Source organism: Nerophis lumbriciformis, linkage group LG11 (assembly GCF_033978685.3).
Source record: "Nerophis lumbriciformis linkage group LG11, RoL_Nlum_v2.1, whole genome shotgun sequence".
NCBI classification, from domain to species: Eukaryota; Metazoa; Chordata; class Actinopteri; order Syngnathiformes; family Syngnathidae; genus Nerophis; species Nerophis lumbriciformis.
The window spans coordinates 32,347,964-32,372,366 of NC_084558.2; the positions used below are offsets into that span (position 1 = coordinate 32,347,964).

General features: G+C 40.6%; 1 protein-coding gene across 6 annotated transcripts in view; it reads right to left on the reverse strand.

The window, feature by feature from the left end:
- The window catches only part of gabbr1b (gamma-aminobutyric acid (GABA) B receptor, 1b), a 580,862-nt gene that overhangs the window by 27,774 nt on the left and 528,685 nt on the right, over positions 1-24,403 (reverse strand). For all 6 annotated transcript variants that reach the window (XM_061966778.2, XM_061966776.2, XM_061966777.2 and 3 more), the window contains one exon: positions 21,357-21,484. In XM_061966778.2, the coding sequence (XP_061822762.1) occupies positions 21,357-21,484 (128 nt within the window). The remainder of the gene's footprint in view (positions 1-21,356; positions 21,485-24,403) is intronic.

Below are 24,403 nucleotides of genomic sequence, written 5' to 3' on the forward strand. Positions count from 1 at the left end.
TAGGACAGGGCATTGCTTCTCCTTTCTGAGGTGTCAGAGTGTTTGCCAGAAACTCTGTCAAAGTCACCTATAGTCAAGATGTACAATAAAATGCATTTATGGACTATAAACGCTCAAAAAATGAAACGATACATTGCCTGATTCAAATATTCAACACTGTACATGCAGGAATACCTTGAATAATATCAAATAACACATGTCGGCCTGACAACAAGTATGGTGTGTTACAATAAAGCAATACGAGGATGGTAAAAATAAACCAATGATTGCCAGCTGGGTTTGTATCTCAAGTCATCTCGAGTAAACTGAAAAAAAAAAAAAAGCTTCTGAATGAATGAATTCTTCTTAACCTTCACACAATCCAAAAAGGTTGCAGTGGTACAAAAGGCATAGAAAGATCAGTGTGCAATGAGATGACAGGTGAAGATGAATTGGCTGAAGCCTGAGATGGTCTATTAGAGAGTGAGGGACAAGCTGAGGCCAAAAATCGATCAACAGTCACCTCAAAGCTGAGAAATCCTATTTAGACAGTTGAAATGGAAACACAGCCACACCAGGAGCAGCAGCCTTGTTAGTAACTTGGCAACACAATCATGCGCACGGCTCGCACACAACTCCACCCTTTAATCCCATTAATCAGATCCTACAGATTTTGCAATGTTGAGATTGCGCCAATTTACGCAAAATCAAACAAATGCAACTTTGTCCAATCGCCGCAATTTCCATGAAAATTTGGGCTGATCACTGTGATTTTTGAAGACTCTAATTCAGGCAGTCCTGATAAGCATTTTCAGCCTCCGATACAGATCCGAGTCACAATTGGATACTTTGACAACAAATGGTTGTTTTTCAGAAAGTAACTGAGGTACACATGATAAAATATTTTCATAAATCTTTTTTCATTACATTTAGTATTTGCTAGTATTTTTGTAACTCAGATGACATAGTACATTTGTCTTATAGAATGTTAAAAACAAAGGTTTTTACAATAACTATCGGCTTCCATTCAAATCATTTAGGTTTTGCCCTCAAAGCCCTCTTGTTTCCAGGGATGTATTCCCTGAGTTTGTAAACATTAATAGTATAAATATTTTGATTGGCAAAGGATTAGATTGTTGTGATGATAATCTCTTATCGTCTCTCATCTACCAACAACAATCACAGCTATAGATCGCGCTTAACAGTTTGACAATGTTTTCAATGAAAGAGGGGGTAATTTACACACAATATGTAGAACAAACACAAGTTTAGAAGCATTTTTCAACAATAATACATACACTAAGAATGTCAGAAACTTGTGGACCAGTGCTTCTATTATTGTTTTGTGCCCACCCGAGAAGGAAGAAAACATTTTGCGTCCGTCCCCCCCACTACCTGCCGTGACTATAAGGAGTATCATGTGTGACATGACCTGTCAACAGGTCATGTCTTGTTTTGGTTTGGTTTAGTTGTGGTCTTCCCTTTGTTTAAGTGTTTAGTTTTGTTCCCAGTACTCCTTGCCTCCCTTTGTTTACTTTTATGTTGCATTAAGCGCTGAGTATACACACCAGTTTATTGGTTAGTGTCTCCACCTGCTGCCCCCACTAATCACGTCCCCTTATAAATGTGTCTCGTCGTTCACTCATTGTGGGATTTTTGTTCGCCATTGGTAGATGCTATGTGGCTTGTTTGCTTCATGCAACTATTTACATTTTCTTGCCAGCTTTATTCTACTGGTTACTCTTCATGATAATCAGCTATGCTACTATTTTGCCTCGAGCTTCACGTGCGCGTCCCAGCTACATGCTGTTCTTGCCTTGATATAGGGATTTAAAGACTCATCTTACCTGCACGTTGCCTGCATGCTGTCTTGCGCATTTTGGGATCACAAACATCACCATGCCACAATACAACCATTTGTCGATACAATTGTTAGAAGTATACCGCTGCATAACATTGTATCCCTATTAACATTAAAGCCCCACTTAAGAACTTTCAGTTTTGGTTGATTTTGGCAGCACCAGTGGACCAAAGCGGTAGTGTTTTGCCACGCACGCACGCACGCACGAACGCACGCACGCACACGCACACACACACACACACACACACAAACAGCAAAATGAGCTAACGTTACGCTAAAAGCGAATTAGCCTTCACCTCAAGCCAGGACTGCGAGCGAGCTGAGCTGCCGTTTAGGTTTCTAGAAGGTCAACGGGCTCATAGTGATGTTACTAGTAGTTGACTGGGAGGTGTTTATAATTTGAGGAGAGTCCGCTGCCTGATGCTTACCTGCTAAACGCTAAGCACTGACTACATGCACTCTGAATACACACTGCTGATTGGCTGTTACCGCTCTGAATACGCACTGCTGATTGGCTGTTACGGCTCTGTTTGTAACCAATGAAATGGTTGTGTGGGCGGGACAATGCTGGGTGCTGTGTAGAGTACTGACAGAAACAGAGGCAGAAGGAAGCGGAGGCGGCTACTTAATATGTTCGTGTGGAAACTCGTTCGGTAAACCCCCCGAACCGAACCGAAACTCCCGTACCGAAATGGTTCAATACAAATACACGTACCGTTACACCCCTAATACATATATATATATATATATACATATACCTATATTATTTATGTAGTATATATATATATATATATATATATATATACTGTATATATATATATATATATATATATATATATATATATATGTATATATACATATATATTTAATTTGTATTTTATACTTTTATGTATTTAATATATTTATATATTTTTAGCCCAATGCGGCCCCAAGACAAAAAATGTGGACACCCCATACTTGCCAACCCTCCCGGATTTTCCGGAAGACTCCCGAAATTCAGCGCTTCTCCCGAAAACCTCCCGGGACAAATTTTCTCCCGAAAATCTCCCGAAATTCAGGCGGACCTGAGTGATGTGTCGACAGCCTGTTTTCACGTCCGCTTTCCCACGATACAAACAGCGTGCCTGCCCAATCACGTTATAACTGTAGAATGATCGAGGGCGAGTTCTTAGTTTCTTATGTGGGTTTATTGTTAGGCAGTTTCATTAACGTCCTCCCAGCGCGGCAACAACACATAACAACAGCAGTCACGTTTTCGTCTACTGTAAAGCAGTTTGTCTGCCGTAAACAGCAATGTTGTGACACTCTTAAACAGGACAATACTGCCATCTACTGTACATACATATGTGACATTAACATCTAGGGCTTTTAGAGAGTGCAGTGCTCAACTGCACACACAACAAGGAGACGAAGCAGAATGCATCATCAGAGAGGGTGTTCAGCATGGTTAGAAAAATAGTGACAGAGAATAGAACAAGGATGGACAATTCAACCCTTAACTCAACAATGAGTAGATGAGTGTTATGTGTGTGTATATGTGTAAATAAATGAACACTGAAATTCAAGTATTTCTCTTATATATATATATATATATATATATATATATATATATATATATATATATATATATATATATATATATATATATATATAATAAATAAATATATATATATATATATATATATATATATATATATATATATATATAGCTAGAATTCACTGAAAGTCAAGTATTTCTTATATATATCCATCCATCCATCCATCTTCTTCCGCTTATCCGAGGTCGGGTCGCGGGGGCAGCAGCCTAAGCAGGGAAGCCCAGACTTCCCTCTCCACAGCCACTTCTTCCAGCTCTTCCCGGGGGATCCCGAGGCGTTCCCAGGCCAGCCGAGAGACCTAGTCTTCCCAACGTGTCCTGGGTCTTCCCCGTGGCCTCCTACTGGTCGGATGTGCCCTAAACACCTCCCTAGGCAGGCGATCGGGTGGCATCCTGATTATATGCCCGAACCACCTCATCTGGCTCCTCTCGATGTGGAGGAGCAGCGGCTTTACTTTGAGCTCCCCTCGGATGCCAGAGCTTCTCACCCTATCTCTAAGGGAGAGCCCCGCCACCTGGCAGAGGAAACTCATTTCGGCCGCTTGTACCCGTGATCTTGCCCTTTCGGTCATAACCCAAAGCTCATGACCATAGGTGAGGATGGGAACGTAGATCGACCGGTAAATTGAGAGCTTTGCCTTCCGGCTCAGCTCCTTCTTCATCACAACGGATCGATACAGCGTCCGCATTACTGAAGACGCCGCACCGATCCGCCTGTCGATCTCACGATCCACTCTTCCCTTACTCTTTTATATACCGGTATATATATATATATATACATCAAATACTTGACTTGGTGAATTCTATCTGTAAATATACTCCTCCCCTCTGAACCACGCCCCCACCCCCGACCACGCCCCCACCACGCCTCCCCACCTCCCGAAATCGGAGGTCTCAAGGTTGGCAAGTATGGGACACCCTGTTCTAGATAATATAGCGAGACCAGCGGGGTCCCTTTGGTTTGTTGTTGAAACTAAGGAAGGAGGCAATGTGGGCGGACAAAAGTGAGGAAAGAATGACTCTCCAGATCGGGTACTATATGCTAGTCTAAACTTCTACCGAGGCTCTCTCTCCAATGCTAGATCCTGGATGTATACATGTGTATATTGACAATAAAAGGCTTTTCTCTTGTGTATAATGGTTTACCACTGCACTGCTACGACGGCCCCTTGTCAACAAAAGGCTATAAGGTACACTGCAAGCTACTTCGTTAACGTAGTAACCAACGTTCCCTCTAAGGTGCGCGCCTGCGCAATTGCGCACCACTCACGCGTCCTCTGCGCACAGCAAATTTATGCCGCGCAGGAAATCAAAAATCCCATCTGAACTTTAAACTAAATAAACACATTACAATTTATTCTGTATGATTTTGCAATGCAACTCTGTGAGTGACAGGTGACAACAAGAGTGGCCCCAATGAATAAAACAATCTTTGTCAACAGAGTTCAATTATCGTCTGTCGAGACACTTTACGGACAGGAATTCCATCAATCACTTTATTGAGCAAAACTGTTTGTAACCACACCAAAAACATGAGTCAAAAAAACTTTTATCTATAAAAACTGGTAATTTTCTGCCATACAAACCAGGCTTAAACCAACGTTATCATCCGTCGTTTCAACAGAAGCCGCTCGCTCTCTTACCTGCACCAACACAAGCACTCATGGCACTTAGCCAGTGTTGCGTTTATGGCCACACAAAAAGTCGGACAACCCCAACGCCACACAATGTGTAAATGCCAGGTTGTAACACCCTGACTCCTCAATCAGATGTGTGCTTATTTTACTGCCATTTATTAAGAATGTTAATCTAAGGATATAATTCTTGAAATATTGTCACTAAATTTCATAAATGCTAATAAAAAGATGTATTTTACAGACAGAAAGTTACAGGAACTAAATGTAATCTCATTTCTTTTAAAGGCAGACATACAATACTAGCACATAGGTCATGAAAAACATGTTTTTTTGTTATTGTCATTGTAAGAGGGCAAAATCACTTATATCAGAAAATTATTTTAATAAAACATTTAAATTGTTATGATGTCAGGTTTGGGACAGGTGTGACGCTGGTGTGGCCACAATGTGCACGTCTGATGTTGCTCACATGTGCGCCACTGAATGCTCAGGGAGTTTGTGCGTTTGCTCACACACATGAAAAATTAGAGGGAACATTGGTAGTAACGGTTTATATATTTACTTGGCCAAGTGGGCACTGATCCTATCAAAAGTAGTTTTAAGGAAAATATTTTATTTATTTTGCCACAGGATGGTGACGCTGTTATCTTACATTGGAAGGCTAAGCTAGCAACATAACAAATCGAGCTAACATTGCTCGCATATCATTCCAACTTTTATACCCTACTGTTATTACTTATCGTTTATTTTTTTCTTCCATTTCCTTACATAGTAGACACCAAGCCCACCATTAAAAGTAGTTTTTTGGAAAATCCATCCTTCTACTGGCACTGGTTTGTGAAGCAGGATTCTTCGAAGTGGTTTGCTTTGCACATACTCGGAGCGACTTCTTCACATTGCCTCAAATTGTAAAAGTTAAAGGTAAGGCACTTCTTACTTCAGATGAGGCTGAAAGTTAGTGTAGTGACTTGTGCTAGTTAAAACAACCAACAACAGAACATTTAAGTTCATATGGTTTCATTGTGGACATGTTGTGGACTACAAACGCTGTCACAGGTCAGACAATGTCACAGGACAAAGCAAAATCCAAGTGTAAAGGAAAGCATTTTTTTTTTCTAAATATCTCTGCAATGCCTCCACAGTTTGATTTCAAATTTTCGGGACTTATGCAGATCGTAAATACACATCAGGTTAGAAAAGTTGGTTTTGCATAACAAATTGTATGTCTTAAGGACTCTAATAATGCTAAAAAAGTCATTTAGAAGGTTGTTAAGAGTTGTGTTATGCTCTGACTATGAACATATTTGATATATTACCGATGATTCCCACTTAGTGAAAATTACTACCTCATTCAGGGATTGAACCAAATAGATGTTGATAAACAAGGGAATACTGAAAAGAAAATATAAAGTCTCTCAAATACATGAAATGCATACATACATACAAAATGTGAACACAGTTTATGGTGTTTCACAGTTACAAAAAAACATGTAAAACATTGGGCAATAGCAATGTAAAGGAAAAAAGTAATCCTCAAGACCTTGCAACTTCATTAAAAAGCTGTTGCAAAATCGAACATTTTCAATCACAAAAAATTGACAAACCACTCCATGTCATTGCTACTGCTGAGTAGGGTTGTCTTGGTCTAAGGATTAAAATGTTGCCCATACTCTACAATTAGTCAGATCTTTAGTGTTGTTTATTTTATTTTTTTACAAGAGAAAAATAAACAGATTGTGATGATAGTAGTGTATACTGACTGTTCACTAGGTTAAAGTATAACGTCACATGATGTAAATCTGTAGTCGCTATAAGTTGATTCTTTCAAATACTTATTAAAGGAATAGCCTTTTATTAAAGTGAACGAAACAGAGATCTCATTTGCCACCTCAAAAATGGGCTAAACCACTCTGATGAACAAATAATGGTAGTGATTGGATTGTTCAGCGTTCAATTTGATTAAATAGAGAAAGTAAAAGTTTCTGTATGTGACCCTTCTGAACAATCAGTACCGTTACCAGCAAAAAGATACACCTACGGTGGGATTTGGCCTGCCAGTTTCGTGTGATACAACAAGCCCTATTTAAAAACATTTTACCTACAATGTTAGTAAAAGATTCTCATGTGAGACAAATTGCTTTCGAGAGAGAAGGCCAAAACACTCAGCCAGCTGTTTTACAAACGTAAGGTCACACACCAAGTAGCAGCACCCGGAAGCAGAACCTACTCAGTGGCCTAGTGGTTAGAGTGTCTGCCCTGAGATCGGTAGGTTGTGAGTTCAAACCCCGGCCGAGTCATACCAAAGATTATAAAAATGGGACCCATTACCTCCCTGCTTGGCACTCATCAATCAAGTTGGAATTGGGGGTTAAATCACCAAAAATGATTCCCGGGCGCTGCTCCCCTCACCTCCCAGGGGGTGATCAAGGGTGATGGGTCAAATGCAGAGAATAATTTCTCCACACCTAGTGTGTGTGTGTGACAATCATTGGTACTTTAACTTTAACCAAGAAGCAGCAACAACATCATTATTTCTTCGTCTTTAAAAACTATTTGTCTGCCCACAACAATCTTTCACTAATGATAAACGCAATTGATCGATCCTCTCAACACTCCTGCTGTCTGCGTGGGGTCTCAGAGGGGCTTAACTCCGCCTACCTCCCACGAATGGAGGTGGGGGGGTTTAATGTCTGACGAGTCGGCTGGGAGGTTGATGGTCAAATCAGACTCCTCCGAATTATCTCCTTTCACGACCTGTTAAGCTTGTTATTCTGGCTCGCCCAACTTATTTGATTAAATCTCTTCGACACAGAACATGTCGCCTGAGGCTGGATTTGCAATGCTATTCTGAAACTACCAAAAGTTTGGAATTATTTGCGCATTACAATGGTTTCTGAAAAAAGAGCTTCTGTGTGTCATGTCTGTGATCATGTTTTGTTTAGTCATGTTCGGATTTGTTTTTGGACTTTTTGTGCACTTTTGTTTGTTTTGTCACCATAGCAACCATTAATTTCACCTGGTTCACATCCTCATGTCACACACCTGTCTCACATTTTCACATTTTGCGTCACGCACCTGCTGTCACTAATCATGTCACTATTATTTAAGCTCCCAGTTGCCAGGCTGTCTTCCTGGCGACATCACTCTCTACACACCCTTGTTGATGATCCATGCTGCTCTTTTTCATGCTCTTTTCTTGTTCCAAGTAAGTTTTCTTTATTCAGGCCATAGTTTGCAAGTTTTGTTTTATGTTCATAGTTCTACCTTCCTGCTAGTGTTTTATTTTCATAACCACGTTTTGTACCTCCGCTGTGAGCGCCTTTTGTTTGTTCCTTTTGAGTGTTAAAATTAAAAGATGTCACTACCTTCACGCCATGTCCGGTCCAAATCATTTGCACCATGGGAAAACAAATCACGCCATAGTCCAAGTCTTGACAGATGTCGCCAGCAAATACGTTTTCCCGCAGATGACATCACACCGCCGCCTTGTCATGACGTCATCCCGCCCACTTTTCTATCAGCCACCACCAAAGGGCTTTTTTGCCAGAATCAGAACTTCCAGAAAATTTTTTCACAGACCCGCTCACCGGAACTGTCCTTGCCCCCCAAGACTCAAGCCCCGCCCCCGTCACAAAATGTTTCTTTTTTCCGCCCACACAACCTCAGGTGGGGGATAAAGAAATATTTTTTGGACAATTTAAAGGGGAGGATTCTGCCCCCCTCCTGACCTCCCTCCACCCACCCCAAAAGACTGTTCCAGACCGCAGGGAGCGCGTCTGGTATCCGCCCCTTGAGGGGGGGGGGCTAGGGCCAGGAGCTGTGCTGGTGGGGTGGTTCCACTAGTTCTTTGGCCTGCTAAGCCGCAACCTCCGGTCCGGCCACCACCACCGGTCATTCGGCCTGCCAAGCCGCAACCCCCAGCTAGGCCACCTCCACCTGCACCACGGCTAGCACCTATCGCTTCTCCAAGGCTAGCACCATGACCTGCACCACGGCTGGCACCAGCACCAAGGCTAGCACCTGCTCCACACCCTGCTCCAAGGCTAGCAACATGCCTAGCAGCACCACGCCAAGCTCCACCACCCCAAGTTCCTCCAGTCACAGCTCCACGACGCCAAGTGCCGCCAGTCGCAGCTCCACGACGCCAAGTGCCGCCAGTCGCAGCTCCACGATGCCAAGTGCCACCAGTCGCAGCTCCACGACGCCAAGACCCAAGCCAAGACCCTCCATGCCAAGACCAAGACCCTCCATGCCAAGACCCGCCATGCCAAGACCAAGACCCGCCATGCCAAGACCAAGACCCGTCACGCCAAGCTTCGCCGCCTGACGCGCCACGCCAAACTTCGCCACGCCAAACTTCGCCACGCCACGACCCGCCACGCCAAGCTTCTCCGCCTGCCACGACGACGACGACAACGCCCCCACCTTCTCGTTGGCCAAGGATGTGGCCATTCCATGGGCGTCCACCACGCCAGGTACACCGACCTCCTCGTCGGCCATGGATGTGGCCCTTCCCGGGTCGCCCACCGCGTCAGGTACAGCGCCGCTCTACGCGTCGCTGCCACCTAACTCTGCCCCGGTGGATATGGGGACATGTGGTCTGGCGATCCACCGCCATGTCCCCCTCCCGTCCTCCCATGACTCTTGATCTTGTTTTTGGACATCTGGGCTCTGTCCTTTTGAGTGTTAAAATTAAAAGATGTCACTACCTTCACGTCATGTCCGGTCCAAATCATTTGCACCATGGGGAAAAAAACCACGCCATAGTCCAAGTCTTGACACTGTGCTTTCCAGTGATACACGTCATTACGTTCTTTATCCGGGAGCCAACCTCCCAGCAACACCGAGAAGGCAAGATTTGACAACGCTTAGTGGAGGTTTCTTGAGTCTTTGTAATGAAGAAGGACAACGATGCACATTTCGGAGAAGTGCATTTCCAATTTTGAGAAAATACTTTCACCTGAATTAGTGATTATTGAAAAATGTGTGCATGTAAACCTTATAAATTATGGGCCGTCTCCAGATAGTATTTTTCATTTTTTAGGTTTTTGGATTTTTTTTAAGAATTATGCAAAGTGACAAAGAATTTACTGTCGTCAACCAATCCATTTTTTTTATCGTTGTCAAATAAGGACATAAGCTCGAATTGTGACAGACTTTACAGATGTAATTTTGGACAATATTCTATATTATTACTTTAATTTGAACATCTTTTGCATGAATGTTAGTTCATGGTTAGTAGTTATGGTGTTAGTTTGTTTGGAACATTCACAAAATTACAATATAATGCATCACATATTTTAAGTTTCTTATTACAGCATGCCCGAAAAGGAGTTGGAAGAAGCAGAGCTCATTTAATCCTACCCCTATTTGTTTCACAGCAATTTCTAACACATTGTTTGTACTCAGTCTGTAACACAACAGTGAATAAATTAATACATGAGTACGTAAATAAACATTAATTACATGAACATACATTGATAGTTCTCATAAATAAATAAGTGAGTTTTGATTCACATAATGAGATGAAGATGATCTCATTTTTCAATAAAGTTCAATATGTTTATCAGGATTCTTCTTCCTTCTACTTTGTAATCATTTTGAGTTTAAATAGTTTCTTAAACTGAATCATATTAGTACATTATGTGTTTTTTGCTTAATCCATTCCATAATTCAATTCCACATACTAAAGTTGACTAAAGATAATATACTAAAGGTTTTAAGTGTTGTATATTCATCCAACTCTTTTATGTTAAAATATTCCCTGAGGTTAATTTTCTTCTCTTTTGTTGAAAATAAATGTACATTTTTAAAAATGTGGTTATTTGCTTTGTGCCTATTTTAGATGTTGAATTGAATTTCCATTGACATGCTACTGATTAGCATTAGGGATTATACATAGCGATTCCAATATTTTTGATTCAGTAAAAAAAGGGTTTGAATGTTCTCGATAGCCAACATTAGGAATTATTCTGACCTTTTTTGTAACAAGGTTATATACGTTTTTCATGACATATTCCATTCATTCTAAGATATAAATAGCAAATTACACTTTTTTTTTTACCACTCTGTACTTCAGGCACTTCATCACGTACCCTGCTACTTCTCCTCCATTTTTGTTAGTTCTGTTCCTGTAGATCGGTTTATGGCGATCACTTTAAGGGTTCTTTGAATTGTTCCATAAAATGATTCATGTTGTAATTTACCTACAAGCTTTTGCTGTTGAAATTAATAATTGACAATGTGTTGTCATATTTATTGTTGCTAGTATTGAATATTGTTCATCTGTATAATAAAAACAATAATTCCTTATGTGGGGGTAACATTTGTATACAGATCTATATTATTCTCCAATTCCAGACTTTTATGGTCCATGTTGCAGAAGGTTTTAAGTTCCATATTTTCCTATTCAGCAATATTTTGTTTTGGTTTATGAATATCCATGAGTGTTGATGAATGTGCTCCTAAAACTAGGTCTTCTTGTTCAGCCATCCCTTGAAACTTAATAGTATTGATGTTGAATGTAGATATTTGTTTTCCATCAGGCTCCATTATTGTTGTCGTCGTTGTCGAAGTGCCATCCATCCATCCATTTTCTACCGCTTGTCCCTTTTGGGGTTGCGGGGGTGCTGGAGCCTATCTCAGCTGCATTCGGGCGGAAGGCGGGGTACACCCTGGACAAGTCGCCACCTCATCGCAGGGCCAACACAGACAGACAACATTCACACTGACATTCACACACTAGGGCCAATTTAGTGTTGCCAATCAACCTATCCCCAGGTGCATGTTTTTTGGAGATGGGAGGAGGAACCCACGCAGTCAAGGGGAGAACATGCAAACTCCACACAGAAAGATCCCGAGACCGGGATTGAACTCAGGACTACTCAGGACCTTTGTATTGTGATGCACATGCACTAACCCCTCTTCCACCGTGCCGCGAAGTGATGTGAGTTTAACATTTGTACAGATCTTAGATGTCTTTGTCAACAAGTACTCTTGCTTCTGGACCGCCTTTGAGCTTGATATTCCCTAAATTTCCCCCTGCTTCCTCAAGTCGCGTGCTTTCTTGGCGATGTCAGCATTACACTTGGTGAGGTGTTCATTCACGTACACATTTTTACCCTTCAGCTCTTTTCCCTGTTTCAGCAGTGCGATTTTGGATATCCTGTTGGCGAGCTTCACGATGAGGACCGGCGTGGTGGTGGTGTTTCTTCATTCAGTGGAATGCACATGTACATGGTGTTAATATCAACAACATCCTTTGATTGCAAAAAGTTAACCACTTTTTACGATGCTGAGGCAGCATCCATTTTATCTGGTTCTCCTCTGTTGTCAACTTTTTTGGCGTAGGATCTGGGAGTGAAAAGCAGCCCTGTCTTGTATACTGATCCATCTCCTCTTTGATATTCTCCAGATCTGTGTTATCTTGTTACTTGTAATTCAACTGTTGGCTCAATGCCGCAATCTCATCTTGCAGGACTTTCAACCCCTGTCTCACTGCTGTGGTGTCCACTCTTTGAGATTTCTTAATTTCATCTTTGAACTTCGTTATATCCATCCATCCATCCATCTTCTTCCGCTTATCCGAGGTCGGGTCGCGGGGGCAGCAGCCTAAGCAGGGAAGCCCAGACTTCCCTCTCCACAGCCACTTCTTCCAGCTCTTCCCGGGGGATCCCGAGGCGTTCCCAGGCCAGCCGGGAGACCTAGTCTTCCCAACGTGTCCTGGGTCTTCCCCGTGGCCTCCTACCGGTCGGACGTGCCCTAAACACCTTCCTAGGGAGTCGTTCGGGTGGCATCCTGACTAGATGCCCGAACAACCTCATCTGGCTCCTCTTGATGTGGAGGAGCAGCGGCTTTACTTTGAGTTCCACCCGGATGACAGAGCTTCTCACCCTATCTCTAAGGGAGAGCCCCGCCACCCGGCGGAGGAAACTCATTTCGGCCGCTTGTACCCGTGATCTTGTCCTTTCGGTCATAACCCAAAGCTCATGACCATAGGTGAGGATGGGAACGTAGATCGACCGGTAAATTGAGAGCTTTGCCTTCCGGCTCAGCTCCTTCTTCACCACAACGGATCGATACAGCGTCCGCATTACTGAAGACGCCGCACCGATCCGCCTGTCGATCTCACGATCCACTCTTCCCTCACTCGTGAACAAGACTCCGAGGTACTTGAACTCCTCCACTTGGGGCAGGGTCTCCTCCCCAACCCGGAGATGGCACTCCACCCTTTTCCGGACGAGAACCATGGACTCGGACTTGGAGGTGCTGATTCTCATCCCAGTCGTTTCACACTCAGCTGCAAACCGATCCAGCTCTCAACTTCCTTATATCATCACGAAAATCCTTTCTCTCCGTGTTACTCTGTGCTTGAAGACTTTCTATAATAGACTGTAGGCCTCTAATATCTGTAATTGTTAACCTTCTATAATTGATTGTAGACCTCTGATATCCCATTGTAGGTTTTGTATTGTTTGCACCAACATTCCCATATCTGGGTCATCCGTTTGCTAAAATTTGATCTGTGAGCCCGAAATTTGTTACGTACTGTGCGCTTAATAGTTACTTAGCAGCCAACTAAAAGCTGTTGGCGTTCTTAGCTTTGACAGCTAGCTGCACTAAGTTGTTTATTTCAACAAATATTGTACCTTGCGGGGAGTCAGAGCTGTCTTATATATCACTTTATCTGAACAAAAGCACTTAAAACCTGTCCAAACTCTCTCAGACTGATCGTTGTATAGCTTCGAGTTGCTAGGCACCTTCATTTTGCTTATTATTGAAAATCTGTGCCTCCCGCTGGGCAGAGTCCATGTCAAATATGTTCGCAAGCTGCCCTGCAGCTGTGATCACAACCAGTGGTCAGGAAAGCTCCAGTTTTACTTAAAATTCTTGTAATCAGAGCAGAGCATTTTTTAATTGCATCCTCTCCCGGTGACAGGAAGTGACAGTCATAATGAGGACAAATCACATGGCTGTCATTTAAAAGTTATTGTGTTTTCAAGGCTTGCTGCAGACGTATTTTGTTTTTGCGGGACATGACGGGGGCTGCTGACTCCCTTTTGTTTAAGTGCAGAAATTAGGCTTGAGGTAAGCCTCTCCAGCAAGGATGATGGCACGTCTTTATTGGAGCGTGACACATTGGAGGTCAAGGATGAACACGTTCCGCCGAATGCGGAAATTTACTTTGATGGAGGATTGAAAGTGAAAGAGCAAGTCTGCAAACGTAATGCAGAGGCCACAGAAACGCATGTGACAGACAAACACATTAGCCTGGCTGCCAATATATACCTTCAAACGTTAAAATATAATAGCACACGTCAAGATTTGTTTCTCAAGGTAAACAACGGCAGCCACACCTCTACCAAGGCTTATTTATTGTCTACGTTCTAAAAAGTTGTAATAATTTTATCAAGATCCACAATTATCAGACTATGTGTGGCCCACCAGCATTCTCAATCTGGCCCGGCGGAACGTCTTGATGCATGCTTTAATAACATTTAAGTTAATCCACTGCACACATATTGCTATCTACATGCCATTTGTGAGTAATATTATTCAATCATCATGTGTCATTAGCATCCATTTATATGTAAAAATCCAAACAACCTTTCCCAACCATTGGGCAAATAACACCTGAAGTTAATGTCCACTTAACTGTTTGGACATTGTAAAAAAATGTCGAAGCACCACACACAATTCAAAACTACACCCACCTAATTCCACAACAAAGCATAGTGGGTAATAAGCAAAACACCCTCTCTCCACATTATTCAATGTTTTAGCTGTGTTTGATGTTTCTGATCGCTTGCAAAACGTTAAGGAGATCGTCAGGAAAGTAATCAAGGTAAGAGGTAGTAGACTTTCACATACCCTGAAAAGGGTCCTGCTATACAAAACCAACCTTTCTTATCTATTGGTACCTGCTGTTGTGTATTTGAGATTTGCATAAGTCCTGAACATCATAAATCAAACTGTGGAGGCATTGTTGAGATATTTATAAAACAATTTTACCTTCCATCATGCTTCCGCTAAAGAACCCAATTGGAATTTGCCCCATTAGTGACATTTTCCCATTGGTGACATCAGCAGATTATCTATAGTATATATCAGGGGTGTCAAACTCAAATACAGAGTGGGCCAAAATTTAAAACTGAACAATGCCGCGGGCCAAAGTTGAACATATTAACCTTTTTGATAGGGACCCAAACAAGTTTTGCATTAAATATTGAACAAACAAGGCTTATATAACTTTATAGTGACATGCAAAATCGAGTTTCAAATAATAATTATAATAATTAAAAAATATCAATGGCATATCAAATACAATTTAAATAAAAATGTAATGCCTCTTTTCTATTTGCAGCCTTCTGAGGTAAATATCAACATTAACTTTTTCCACAGGCTAATAAATTAGAAAATAAAATAAAAATGAATAAACCAACCATTCAAGACTTTAAACTGCTCAGTTTGCAACACACTGATCTAACCTGATGTGCCCAAGCCAGATACCTGCCATCTTTTCTGGGTTGCTAGTTCATTAATGTCGGGGCTCAGGCTTTGAGCTGAGGCAACTTTCATTATCGAACGAAGTTGTTCATCAGTCATTATACCTCGTGGTCCACCCGGACCACAGTCTTGGGGGCCTGCTTTAAAGGCACTGCGTTTATCGTCCTCTACAAGCTGTCGTTACGTCTGCTTTTCATTCATTCCAACAACGTGCCGGCCCGATCACAAATATGTGCGACTTTTGTACGCACACACACGTAAATGCAATGCATACTTGGCCAACAGCGATACAGGTTACACTGACGGTGCCCGTATAAATAACTGTAACACTGTTAGAAATATGTGCCACACTGTGAATCCACACCAAACAAGAATGACAAACACATTTCGGGAGAACATCCGCACAGTAACACAACATAAACACAACAAAACAAATACCCAGAATCCCATGCAGTGTTGTGCCGGATAATGCACCCCCGGCGTAGAATGCACCCCCTGACGGGAATGTTATATCAACTAAAGCCCACACTTAAAGTTTCCACGTGAAAGATTGAATATATTTAAAAAAAGTTATTTAATAAGAAGCCAAAAGTGCTAAAACAATAATGTTCGTGTTGGAGGAGTTGTGAATGAATGAAATATGTGGGACAAATTTCCAAGCGTTGACCGGTCCGCAGTTACAAAAAGGTTGGGGACCATTGATTTAGACCACAAGGAAGTGTTTTAAATGTAGAAAACAATTTCATTATATGACCCCTTTAATATTTGATATTTTATTGTTTGTACTTCATATTGTATATACATACATACATATTTGCAGTGATGGGCAAGCTACTTGGAAAATGTAGTAAGCTATGCTACAAGGTACTCTCGATTAAATGTAGCTAAGCTACAGGGGAAGCTATCCCCCAGAGAATTGTAGCAAACTACATTACAAGCTACACTGTAAAAGGAGCTTGCTACACCAAAGCTACATTTAATGCTAATATGACTTAAAGTGTACAAATAGACCCAATAAGGGTCCATTACTATTAACCACATGTCACCCTACAACTACCTCTAGGGGCCACCACACCCCACTGTATGCATTTATTTAGTTTACCTTTTCTATGGCCCACCCCTATAATGTTATTATTTTTTTCTACGTATAGTAAAAAAACGCATCTATATTTTGACCAAAGAACAAAACAATGACTTGTGTGTTGTTTGGGAACAGTTAGTAATGGTTATGTGCAGTAAAACCTTTTATGAACTCAACTCACCTTAATTTGTGTTCCTAAATTTGTGTTGGACGTCTTAGATGAAGAGAGCAGTTATGATTTTGGTTTAGAGAATAAACAACTAAAACACTGTTTTCTCTAAATGCACACATTTGTCTAAATATGGCTAAGGACACACATTACTGTGGGTTTCCTGGACGTCATCTTCATTACTAAAGGAATGAAGTCAGCTTGAATCGTCCCTCTGTCTCCGACTCCCTTGTCATCATGTGACATGAGTGCGTGACTGTTATAATTTTGCTTACTAGTTTCGATGACCCGCCTTATCTTGCCTCTGATTGGCCAATCCGTAATGTTTCGACCTAACCTTAGCCAACTGTGACTCATCATACAAACACCAACCAATCATCAGGGATTTTCTCCGTATGTATGAATGTTCTCTTTCATCCAGGTCATTGTATTTTCTCCACATTGGCTTGGATTCGTCATCCATTTTCTCTCTTGCAAGCTTCTAGCTTTGATGGATCTAAAAGGAGCTAAGCTACAGCAAAAGCTACTTGTCAAAAAGTAGCTAAACTACCGCCAAGCTACTGGAAAATGGAGTTAAGCTACATAGGTTAGCTACATGTAGCTTGTGATTGCCCTTCACTGCATACTCGAAACAGGCACCAAATTAGCATGACTACGAGATATAAATTACAAAAAATAACATTACATTACCCAGAAGGCTTAGCCCTTCAGATGGAAATTAAAGTAGATCTGAGCTACAAAGGAGGACAACAATTAAGATGTTTAAGCAATAAAGACTTGATATATTGTAAAATGTTACCATTCCTGCTTTGTCTACACAATAAATAATTTGATTAGGCAGTTGATATGTGCGTTTGAGTGTCTTGATACTGATCGGCCAAAATGTGCAGGGAAGTTGCAGGCATTGGACAAAGTTGCGAGGCTGTGCATAATTTGCGGGAAATGTTAGAATTTTTGTGAACAGATGCAATTGTCACATCGCAAATTTCTTGTAGGAGACAGAATGAAGGTTTTGGGTAGCAATGTGTGTGCGAGTGTGTCTGCAGGGTTGAAGGGAGGTGTTGTTCATTTGGGCATTGGCATGGGTGTGTCGTATGTACAAAGGAAGTATTTAACGGACTAGCATGTACCTAAAGGAAGGAGGAAATAAAGAACAGGATTTAGGAGAGAGGAAGGAATGTATTATGCATTGCCTTACTTTTGTTGACCGCTATAATTCACGCTTAAATATATATGCTGTGCACACGCCACATTATCCATGCTGCCCTATGTGTTACAAAACGAGTGTTCTAATAAATACACAAAACGCAGTCCGGATTTTGGCGTCTTTGTCCGTCATACCAGCTCCAATAATTAATTTCCACCTCTCAGCGACCAGAAGGAAAGGTTGGTCGCAACATTCCTGTAATGAATGAATATTGAATAGAACCTTAAGTCACACTATTTTGGGGAGAAATATCCTTCTAAACTTGAGCAACACTGAGTAAGACCCTCTATCATCATGTACCTTGGGGATTCTTAACCTTTATGACCTCAGGGACCAACTTATCCACTTTATCAAAGTCGTTAAATATCAAATATGAAAACTGAATTACTAATCTTACTCTTGATCTTAACTGTATTCAACAATTACATTTAACCTACTTACAGTTTAAAACCTTGTCAAATGATATGAAACCATGTATTATTCACAAAGATTATTAAGTTAAAGTGCCAATGATTGTCACACACACACACTAGGTGTGGCAAAATTATTCTCTGCATTTGACCCATCCCCCTTGGTCACCCCCTGGGAGGTGAGGGGAGCAGTGAGCAGCAGCGGTGGCCGCGCCCGGGAATGATTTTTGGTGATTTCACCCCCAATTCCAACCCTAGATGCTGAGTGCCAAGCAGGGAGGTAATGGGTCCCATTTTTATAGTCTTTGGTATGACTTGGCCGGGGTTTGAACTCACAACCTACCGATCTCAGGGCGGACACTCTAACCACAAGGCCACTGAGTATTACTTATTTAACACATAAACCTTAGGGTTAGGTCAGGCGGATTAGCAAAATAAGTACTTGCCATATATACTGCATAAGAAGGGACTTGTAAATAACTGACAAAAATTAAATTTACGTACAATGTTGTGCTAAAATAAATAAACTATTGTACTTTCTGGGCTATAGAGCGCACCGGTATTTAAGCTGCATCCACCAAATTATAGAATAAATAAATCTTTTTACATATATTAGTGGCACCAGACTATATATTGCAGATATATACCGGTACGAAAGATTTTGTAAATATTTATTTACATGACTCATTTGTTTCCAAACGATGCCTGCAACACGGCAGTAAGATGGCTGATCAAACAAACCTAAGTCATCGTCATGGAACCACTAGCTGCGGAAGCTAGTTCTCTAATCAGCTAAACAGATTCAATAACTCCATGATGACGTTTTGGTAAACTTACAAAACTGAAACAATACAAAAGAATGCCATTGTAAGTTAATAATACTAACACAGACACTTGTAAATGTGTCAGCATATTCGTGAATGCTAAGAATGCTAGCTTGATTACATTACGATAGCACGTACAAATATGCATGAAAACACACCTACAAACAACAAATGGTTTATTAAGTATGAATCTTTTTAGTTATATTGTAAAACTTACAAATGTTGCTTGGAGTGATGAATGAAGACTCCTTTTGAGAAGAAACACTAAAGACGAATAGTAGATAAATGGGGATATACTTCCGGTTCAAGGCACAAAACAGGAAGTACATTTTAAACCCACAGCTCCTGCAGTGAGCAAACTTGTCCAAAAGATGGTGCCATTTCACACCAATAAAACACATTTTAAGTGTCTCTGTTGAAAACTTTTTGGTGAGTACAAAACATTATGGTCGTTAATGAAGAAAAAACCATGAATAAGTCGCACCGTTTTATAAACCTCAGGGTCTAAAGCGTAGAAAAAAAGTTGCGACTTATAGTTTGAAAAACACGGTAAATTAATAATGAATATATTTCTTAACGGTCAAAAACAATTAAAGTGCAAATAAAAATACAGCTTCACCATTTCAGCGCTTAAAAAACTTCTCTCTGACTTTAGCTTCAGACTTCTTCTGTTTGTTTGAAACTGTCAATACTGCAAAACAAGTGGTGGAAAAGATATTTACAAATATGTACCGCTGCGGCCCATACGGACCACAGCTGAAAAACAAGTAATTATCTGTCATTGTGGTTTTTGGCAGTCTTTTGTTTATCAAATGCAAGTTGGACCTGTGTTACCACTTGGACGTTGTAAAGTTAACTAGCTAAAAGACGGAGGTAAAATTTTAACTGCGGCTTCTTCTGCCAAAACAAAACAAGTCACATTATTGGATAATTGCTGCAAAGAGAATTATTTCAGCTGGCATTTATTTAACTGAAACTAATGCAATGAGTTACTTACACATCCTCCCACTTATTAAAAAAAAAATCAAAAATATGCATGAAAACACTACTATCAGACATATGACGGTTTAGTAAGTATGAATTGTTTTAGTTATAATGTAAAACTTACAAACGTTTAGAGTGATGAATGAAGAAACCATACGAGTAGAAAACCTATTTACGACTAGTAAGGTGGAACGGCACTTATACTTCCGGTTTAAGGCATGAAACAGAAGGAACTACGGTAGACTTTCAATATATATAGTCTATAGCCTATAGTTTGGAAAATACGGTAATTTGTTTCAGACGCCCAAAACAGCATGACACACATATAACTAAGTGAAATTCACATGAAATATGAAATAAATGGATCCATGAATTTTTAGGATCACCTTTAAGTTGGTTAAACACGCTTGTGGCTAAAGAAGACGATGAGTGGAGAGGTAGAAGTGTAGGGAAGAGTCTTTTGGTAATTCAAAAGCGTTTCTTAGCTTCTTTATCAAAATTCAAGCACTCACAACTTGTTTTGGCCCCACTGTGCATTATATGTCAATCATACTCAATAAAAAAAGTACAGTCACAGATGCGGCGTGGAATTCTTTGTTTCGCTTGATACATGGGCAAACAGTTTAGTTTGTTCAGCGCAGTGTGCAATGGTACAATAACAGAGACGGTAACTGAAAACTGCGGAAAAAAACTAAATCAAAAACCGAATCCTACCAAAATCGGGGCGTATGAAAACTGTGGTACCACCGCACTGCATGCCATTATTATGTTATGCATTATGGACATTAGTATCTTATGTTTAAACTACAATCAAAACTGTACGAGACTTTACACACAATGGAAATATTAAAATTGTTTATGATTTGTAAGATTATTGTAAAATATGCAATCTAAGATTAAAATATCAATGTAAGTGTGAGCTAATCTTATTCACACACAATTTTAAAAAATATAGATATTTTTAAAATCTTTCTGATGTGTGGAATAGGAACATATGTACAAGTACAACCATGAACCTACATTTGTTTCATTTTTTAGCATGACTTCATTAAATAACCCATGTAAGGTTAATGTTTGGTCGGATATTTTTGTTCAACTCACAGCAACGTTGTAGATAGCCATGCCCACAGCCCGGTGGTCATTGATTTTCTCCGTGGATATTGACTTTGTCTCGTAAGCCAGGAAGATGCCAAGCAGCAGCAGCAAGCCTTTATACCCGTACACCACACCTGAACGGACAGACCAGACAGCAGTTAAGGACACATGTCATACACTCAAACACCAGCGTATCCGGTTCAGGGTCCCTGCGGAGCTGTCGAAATTTGTTACTGACAAAATAAATAGACTGAAAAAAAAAAGTCTACTGCTGAGGATGCTGGTTCTTAAAATAAAAATAATATTGAAGGGAGAAGTTTGGCCCCTTGGTCCTTAGCTTTCTGGAAATGTGGCTCCGACATCAATTTGGTTGATTAGCCCTGCTCTAAGGGCTAATCACTTGTTAACACATCTGGTCTAAAGAGAGGATAATACAACGATGCTCTGTTGGTGTGTAGCAAGCAGCTGTACATGTACGAGGCTGGTTCTCCTCGATCGATAATATCGGTAATGCAGATATCAAAGATAGTATCAGTATATGATTAATATTGGAGTGATTACAGTAGGGAGGGGATTTATATTACTCTAGCCTTTAAATAGACCCCTATTTGAAGATCTCTCTTTTCTGCTCACGGAAGCTGCGCTAGCTGTTCCAAGTGGGGACCAGGACGGACCACTCCTCTTTGCATCAGTTGGTGACGTCTCTGCGCTGCTGACTTGTCTCCATTCAAGATGATCCCTTGCTGGCCTCCCAATGGACTGGACTTTCACATGAAGTCAGGACCCGGGGTGGACCACTCCTTATGCATCAGTCGGTGACGTCTCTGCGCCCTGACGTGTCTACATCCAAGATGCATGTTCCCCTGCTGGCCCCACTATGGACTGGACTCTTACATTATTAACCGTATCCACTCGGCATCAATTGCACCGGTATCCCCCCAGTCCCTTCCAAGGATTCTGGTAGTTCCCATTGGGTTGAGGTTTTTCTTGTCCTGATGTGGCCGAGGATGTCGTTGTGGCTTGTGCAGCCCTTTGAGAAATTTGTGATTAAGGGCTGTATAAGTCAACTTTGATTGATTGATCAGTTGATATGGCCCCATTCCTGGGCGGATCTCGCTTGAGAGGAAAGTGGGGGGTTAATAATTTTGCAATGCAGTCTGCTGAAAATGATGGAAAGCGCCTCTCTAAATAGCAACTGACGCTGTGGTCGAAGTTGGAATTGCCACAAAACACTTTTTTTTTTTTTTTAGATATTTAACACTCTACTGCAGTCTGCTGGCTAAAATGAAAACTGCAGCCCCCCAATTCGTCACATTTCGTGTGTCAGTTAAACCGCGATAAATGGGGCCATATGAATCCCCTTTCTACTGTAGATCAATAATTACATTTTTCAGTTGTTTTGGTTAATGTTTACAAATTTAAGGAATAACCCTGGACACAGGAGGTCTTTGAGGGCAAAATACAAAGGGTTTCAATGAGTAGTAGATAGTAGTTTTTGCTTTAGTTTAGATATTGTGTACTATTGACTCAAACAATTGTATGCAATAAAAGAGAATAAGAAACTAGTTTAAATATTGTTGTTGATATTGTTACACAATCAATAGCACTCACCATAAATCAGTGGTTCTTAACCTGGGTTCGATCAAACCCTAGGGATTCGGCGGAGGTCAAGACACACCCGACTCACCGTGTAAATAAAAACTTCTCCCTATCGGCGTATTGCGGATACGGCAACAGCAGAAGTCAGACTGATTTGCAGGTGTGTAATTTGTTGTGATTTTATGCACTGTGTTGGTTTTGTGTTTGAACAAGTTGATGTTCATGCACGGTTCATTTTGTGCACCTGTAAAAAAACAGGGTAACACTTTAGTATGGGGAACATATTCACCATTGATTAGTTGCTTATTAACATGCAAATTAGTAACATGTTGGCTCTTAACTAGTCATTATTAAGTACCTATTAATGCCTTATTCGGCATGGCCTTATTAACCCTCTAACCCTAACCCTAACCAAATAACTCTAAATTAAGTCTTTGTTACTTAGAATATGTTCCCCTAGTGTCCAAAAAACTCTAAATTAAGTCTTTGTTACTTAGAATATGTTCCCCATACTAAAGTGTTACCAAAAACATATAACTTTGTCTTGAATTTGAAAAAAAAAAAACATTTGATTTTTCACTAAAGAAGGGTTCGGTGAATGCGCATATGAAACTGGTGGGGTTCGGTACCTCCAACAAGGTTAAGAACCACTGCCATAAATACATTCAAATTTAATACATGTGACAGGCCAATCTCACTCATAAATGATCAGTATCGAACTTGGTTGCGTAAAAACCCGATTGGAACACCCCTACTGTAGGTATATTAAATCAAATATTGTTTACAATTGACAAGAAAAACTTAGTAGCATAAAGGTATTTGCAGGTGTGGTTGAATTTGACAAATGTTGAAATTAAGAGCAGTGAACATACATTTTAAAGGTAAGTAGTTTCAGTTTACTGAACAAAATTTACAGTATATAAAAACTGTATGTCTTGAGAGGCCACTTCTACAACACGAGACATGTCCACTGACATAATGGCAATCACAGAGTGATTGTTCCCCTCAATATGAGGGATTGTGAGTTGCCTTTAATCTAATCTACAGAATGCTGATATCATTGTTTTTTTTTTAGCGTCTCATGAGGCACCACATTTATATAAACCATCACATAACGTCACACAAAGAAAGAAGAATGGGACCTCAGAACTATTGATCAGTCTTGAATATATGGAACTGTCATCCTGTTAACATCCACCAATACTCAGAGGAAATTATCTTTAAATTTTTTGATGACTGTACCGTATTTTTCGGACTATAAGTCGCAGTTTTTTTCATAGTTTGGCCAGGGGTGCGACTTAGACTCAGGAGTGACTTATGTGTGAAATTGTTAACACATTACCGTAAACTATAAAATAATAATATTTAGCTCATTCACGTAAGAGACTAGACGTATAAGATTTCATGGGATTTAGCCATTAGGAGTGACAGATTGTTTGGTAAACGTATAGCAT